Source organism: Condylura cristata, unplaced genomic scaffold (assembly GCF_000260355.1).
Source record: "Condylura cristata isolate star-nosed mole 26May11 unplaced genomic scaffold, ConCri1.0 scaffold00010, whole genome shotgun sequence".
Classification (NCBI taxonomy): Eukaryota; Metazoa; Chordata; class Mammalia; order Eulipotyphla; family Talpidae; genus Condylura; species Condylura cristata.
This window is the reverse complement of record NW_004567111.1, coordinates 34,302,291-34,307,651: the sequence shown is the minus strand read 5'-3', so window position 1 is coordinate 34,307,651 and position 5,361 is coordinate 34,302,291. Positions and strand designations below refer to the sequence as shown.

The 5,361-nt window shown below is 56.8% G+C and overlaps 1 protein-coding gene across 2 annotated transcripts; it reads right to left on the bottom strand.

Annotated features, from left to right (window-relative positions):
- Positions 1–279: 279 nt before the first annotated feature.
- Positions 280–4,952, bottom strand: PCDH8 (protocadherin 8). Of its 2 annotated transcripts, none has more exons than XM_004680114.1 (3): positions 2,127–4,952; positions 1,752–1,959; positions 280–1,244 (listed from the first exon to the last, which is right to left on the bottom strand). In XM_004680114.1, exons 1-3 carry the CDS (start codon positions 4,755–4,757, stop codon positions 871–873), a joined length of 3,213 nt encoding a protein of 1,070 aa, XP_004680171.1. In that variant the 5' UTR covers positions 4,758–4,952; the 3' UTR covers positions 280–870. The 2 variants fall into 2 exon arrangements, with proteins under 2 accessions (XP_004680171.1, XP_004680172.1); XM_004680115.1 differs by having other exon boundaries at positions 2,418–4,952.
- Positions 4,953–5,361: the final 409 nt, after the last annotated feature.

The window sequence follows — 5,361 nt, the reverse complement described above, 5'->3', positions numbered from 1 at the left end:
AACTTAGCTTTCCTCCAGTTTTTGGTACATGATCCATAAATATTTGTTGTGTGAATAGATGAGGGCAATAATTTCCTTACATGTTTATGTATATGGAAATGCATTTTTTATAAAATCAATATTTTTAATACTTAATGAAACTTTCCAATATTTGAAATCCCACAGGTTTTAGATAGCCGTGAGCATTAATAATGCCTAAATAATTAGCAGTTGAAAGAAGGTTTAACTCTGATACTCAAATTATTTGTGTAGGCAACTTCACGAAAGGCAATTAACAGATTCTTCAAACACATGACAAATCCTTTATTACTGTGCTTTATAAGTGACACGGTTCACAGAAAACCAAATGTAATTAAATAACATTGAACTTGAAATCTACCACAGACTCAAGATACACAAGTTATACTTGGCAAGGCAAAACTTCTCAAATATTAGGTTGTTTCAGGTGAAAGATAAATTTCCACTAAGTAATTCCAACGTGTTTTGTTTTTTTGTCTCACAGACATTTCCTTTGGCAATAACTTCCATGTTAGCTTTTATTATATAAAAATATAACAAAATTTCATTATATACAAACATTACATTACACAATGTACAGGTTAAAAACACTAAGAAAATGGCAAGCTGCAAGTAAAATTAAAGTCAGTAGCATGATAAGAAAAATGAAATACTGCACACATTTCATAAAAATTACATTAACTACATTTTTGTTTGCAAATACCAAACAGTACCAATGTGATTGGAAATAGCTTCCAACAACTTCATTTTAAGGCACATCTTGCATATTTATATATACAACACTGACACCAGTCAATAACTTAGGGGCTTCTCAGAGTGACCTGTATATGTGTGAAGACATGCAGCATGGGATTACACATTTTCATTGGCTTCCTTCTTTGGGGATAGGTACCTTCCAGGGGGGGACTGATAGAGGGGAACCCCAATCTCCTGTAAGTCTGGGAGTCTTCCTGGGCGGGGAGGGGAGAGCAGAGTGACTGTCCTGTCATAGTCTCTGTGCAGCACTTTCTCATAGACGCTCTGCAGGCCCACTGTCTTGGGCAGCTGGGCCTGGTAGTAATTGTCCCTGCGCAGAGGATCCCGAGGCAAGGAGGTGCTCTTACAGAAGGTTGACATCTGGGCTGGTGGGTGGGGGGAGGAATGAGTATTAGGTCCTCCACAGGATGGGCTCCAGCAGCGGTCAGAGTGACCCAGGATCTTACACTCAGCAGTGCACGCCCACAGCCCTAACAAAAAGAGAAAAAGGAAGAGTACATGACTTATTATTGAGATTACATACACCCACCCTGCCAACTTCAGAATGTCAGTGTCCGTGCTGGCTGAAAAGGAAGGCCCTCGAGGATTCAAGATTTGGAAAAAAAAAAAAAAACCAAAAAACACTGCTGTCAAGCCACCATAATATGGAGTTGTCCAGTTTCTTTTGTTGGAAGAAAGAGATAAGCAGACAAAATCTATGCCTCCCCTCCCCCCCCACTGTTAGTATCACCCTTACCTCTACCCAACAGGATGGGAGTGTGCTTTTCTCAAATGGTGAAGCGGCCTTGTCTTGACATTTTGAAATTCACTATATGAGGCAGTACAGGATTCTGAACTGAAGGACTAAAAAATGTGGGAAGGGGAGAAGCTGGGAAAGGAGATGGGGAGAAGGGAGAATAGGAAGGAGAGTGGCAGAAGGGGAGGGAGAGGAGGAATGCTGCAATAGGGCAGAAGAGGGAGGGAAAGAGAGTCCTTACCGCTCTGCATGTGGTTGATGAGATCCTTTTTCAGAGCGTCCCCGCTGATGTCGGAATCGCTGTCGTTGAAATCACTGTCCCCTTTGCCACTGTCTTTACCACTGAACTTTTCTGCTTCCCGACCAGAGATGGTGTTGAAAGAATGTCCTTTCCAGACCGCCACTGGGGGCGCGGGTTCCTTTCCGAAGCCGGGGGAGGCGCCGTAGGGCTGCAGCAGGGGAAAGGGGAAGTAGCAGTGAGAGTTAGATCAGAAACAAATAAGTGCAACCTTAAGGTTAAGCATTTCCCGCGCAGTCTACCCGGACCCCTCCAGTCCCTTCCCCCAGCCCGTCCGCGGAGCATGGAGGGGGGCGCCCAGCCCAAGGAAGGCCTCACCTCGGCGTGAGCGCCGCGGAGCCGCTGCTGCCCCTCGAAGTGACAGGAGCTTTCCCCAGTGGCGCTGCCGCCCTCCGAGCCCGGCACTTCGGCCGCGGCGACCGCGGGCGGAGGCGCGTCGGCCGCGGGGCTGCCAAAGGGCGCTTTGCCGCTGCCAGGGAAGGTGAGCACGTCGAACATGTTGGGCCTGGGCCCAGCTCTCCGGGCTGCATCCTCTGGGGAGCCGGGAGCCGAGGCTCCGCCGCCCGCCGCCCCGGGCCGCTCTTCCCGGAGGGCCCCCCCTTTGCGCACCTCCTTCTTGCGGCGGTTGCAGGTGGTAGCGATGGCGATGATAGCGGCTAGCAGCAGCGTGCAGCTCCCGGCCAGCACTATGATGACGATCAGCGGCGTGTCCCATTGCAGTGCTGGCCCCGACGCCGCTAGCCGAGAGCCGGGTGGGCGAGAGCGCTCTGCGTTCCCCGCACTGACTGGAGCCACTGGCCCGCGACCACCGCCTGCAGTCACCACGAAGCTGACTGTGGCTGTGGTGGAGAGTGGGGGGCGGCCGCCGTCCGATATGACCAATAGTGCCTGGAACACGCGACCCGGCGGCTCCTGCGAGAGGTCGCCGATGAGCACTATCTCCCCCGTGCGGCGGCCGATGGAGAAGACTTCTCGCGGCTCCTGTTGCAGCAGATCGAATGCCAGTTCCCCATTGACGCCATCGTCCGCATCTCGCGCCTGCACGCGCGCTATGGCCGTGTCCCTTGTCGTGCGCCCGGGGACCGCTACTTCCAGGGAACCGTTAGCCGGCACCGGGTGTACCAGAACCGGAGCATGATCATTTTGGTCCAGCACCCGCACTTGTACTAGCGCGCTGCTGGACAGCTGAGGGGAACCGCCGTCGCTCGCCTGAATGCGCACGTCCAGCTGACGCAGAGTCTCGTAGTCAAAACTGCGCAGCGCATAGATAGCCCCAGTAGCGGGGTCCACAGAAACATAGGTAGATACGGCGCCCCCGGCGCGGCCCACATCGGCTTCCAGCAGTCGGTAGGTGACCTGGCCGTTGCGGCCTAGGTCTGGATCCCGGGCGGCCACTGTGGCCAAGTAGGCGCCAGGCGGGTTGTTCTCGCGCACTGACACCTCGTAGACCGGCCGCGTGAAGAGAGGCGCATTGTCATTCTCATCGCCCACTCGCACCGTGTAGGGCCGCACTGTACGTAGTGGGGGCGCGCCGCGGTCCTCAGCAACTAGTGTCAGGTTGTACTCGGCGATGCGCTCGCGGTCCAGGGACGCCGCGGTCACCACCAAGTAGCTGCCCGCATAGGCCGGCTGCAGCCGGAAGTGCTCGTGCCCATAGAGGGCGCAGCGCACCTGCCCGTTAGCGCCCGAGTCCCTGTCCGTGGTGCTGACCAGCGCCACCAGGCTCTCGCGCGCCGCCCCCTCTGGCACTACCGAGATGGCCCCTGCCTCCGGTGTCCCCGGCCCGGTCGACGAAGTTGCGTCGGTCTCCCCGAGAGCCGCGGCGGCAGCGGCGGCGGCGAAGGGTGAGGCAGCAGGGGCGCCCGGGGCGGCCAGCGGAGTGATGGCGATGTCCGGCGCATTGTCATTGACGTCGCGGATACGCACGATCACTTTGCAGGTGGAGGCGCGAGGCCCGGGACCGCGGTCCTGCGCCCGTACGTCCAACTCGTAAGTGTCCTGGCGCTCATAGTCCACGGGTCCAGCCAGGGTAAGGCGGCCCGAGCGCGGATCCAGACGGAAGAGGCGGCGCGCTTCAGGAGGGGTTCGGGACCCGAAGGCGAACACCACGTCGCCGTTGGGGCCCTCGTCGGGGTCAGCCGCGTCCAGGTCGAGCAGCAGAGAGCCCACGGGCGCATCCTCAGCTAGCTCCACTTCGGCCACAGCGCCCTGTGGGAAGGCGGGGCTGTGGTCGTTTGCGTCCAGCACGCGCACACTGAGAGCGGCAGTGGCAGAGCGTGGCGGGCGGCCACCGTCCTGGGCCACCAGCTCTAAGCTGTAGGCGGCCTGGCTCTCCCGGTCCAGCTCTTGCAGCAGCACCAGGTCGGCACATTGGGCGCCATCCGCGCGCGTCTGTAGCTCCACGCGGAAGGGGCTGTGCGATTCTGTCAGCCGCACGCTCTGCAGTCCGTTGGCACCCACGTCCTCATCGATCGGTACCTCCAAGGGGATGCGCGTACCCACGGCCGCCCCCTCGGATACCTCCACTGGAATCTGGGCCCGGGGGAAGCGCGGCGCGTGGTCGTTGACGTCTCTCACCTCTACCTCCACGTGAACCAGCCGGAACTGCTCCTGCGAGAAACTGACCACGTCGAAGGCCAGCACACACTGCGGAGCCTGGCCACAGAGCTGCTCGCGGTCCAGGCCAGCGTCCCCGACGGTCAGCTGCCCGTCGCCCTCACGTACCCGGAGCAGCGAGCTGTTGAACTGCTTCATCAGGCGGAAGCTTGTGTCTCCGGACACTTTCATATGCAGATCCTCAGCTAATGTCCCGATGACCGTGCCGGGGGCATCCTCCTCAAACGTGCTGTATCTCACTGTCTTGCTCTGGGCCACAGAGAGCACCCAGCAGAGGCTGAAAAGCTGCAAGGGTAAAAGGCAGGGGCTGCCTCTGCGCCTCAGTGGACTCATGCCGCCAGCGTCAAGTGCTATTCCAAAGGGGGTGAAAGAGAGCGCTTCCAGGTTTGCAGGTCAGAGCGTGAGCCCCAGGTTGTTGGAGTACGCTCTTTGCAAGCCCAGTGCGGAAGTCTGCAGCTTGCAGCTCCGGGCTCCGGCGGGCTCTGAGGACCGGCGGACCCGCCTTCACTCAGCTCCTCCCGATCCCTTGCCCACAACTGGAGCTGCGCTGCCGTGCGCCGCCTCAGCTTTCATAGTGGCCGATATGCAAATCACCCGAGCCCTGCAACCAATGGCTGCTTCGCCCTCTCGCTGCTCCTACGCCAGCCTCTGACAATCCCTTTAATGTGGGAAGGCTTAGAGGGAAAACAAGAAAGAAAAATTAGAGAATCTTTCCTTTGTTTCTTTAACTCCGTCAGCTTTTTTTCTCTTTCCTGTCAGCTCCCTGCTTGTTGAGGAGTAAGCACAGTTCACCAAGAGAAAAGGAGGGGTTGTCCACAATTAACACTAATTGTGCCTCTTCCAAGGCGGCTGCTTGAACTGCGAGCGAAACGCTGGAATTGCGTCCCGGGCGCTGGAACCTCCTTCCTCCCTATCCCCACTCGTTCTAAGCGTTTTG

Coding starts and splice junctions, on each gene's coding strand:
- PCDH8 (XM_004680114.1), bottom strand. CDS start 4,757: ATGAGTCCACTGAGGCGCAGAGGCAGCCCCTGCCTTTTACCCTTGCAG. Junction 1,960..2,126: donor TCCGCGGCGCTCACGCCGAG/GTGAGGCCTTCC, acceptor CCCCTGCTGCAG/CCCTACGGCGCCTCCCCCGG. Junction 1,245..1,751: donor CATCAACCACATGCAGAGCG/GTAAGGACTCTC, acceptor TCTTTTTGTTAG/GGCTGTGGGCGTGCACTGCT.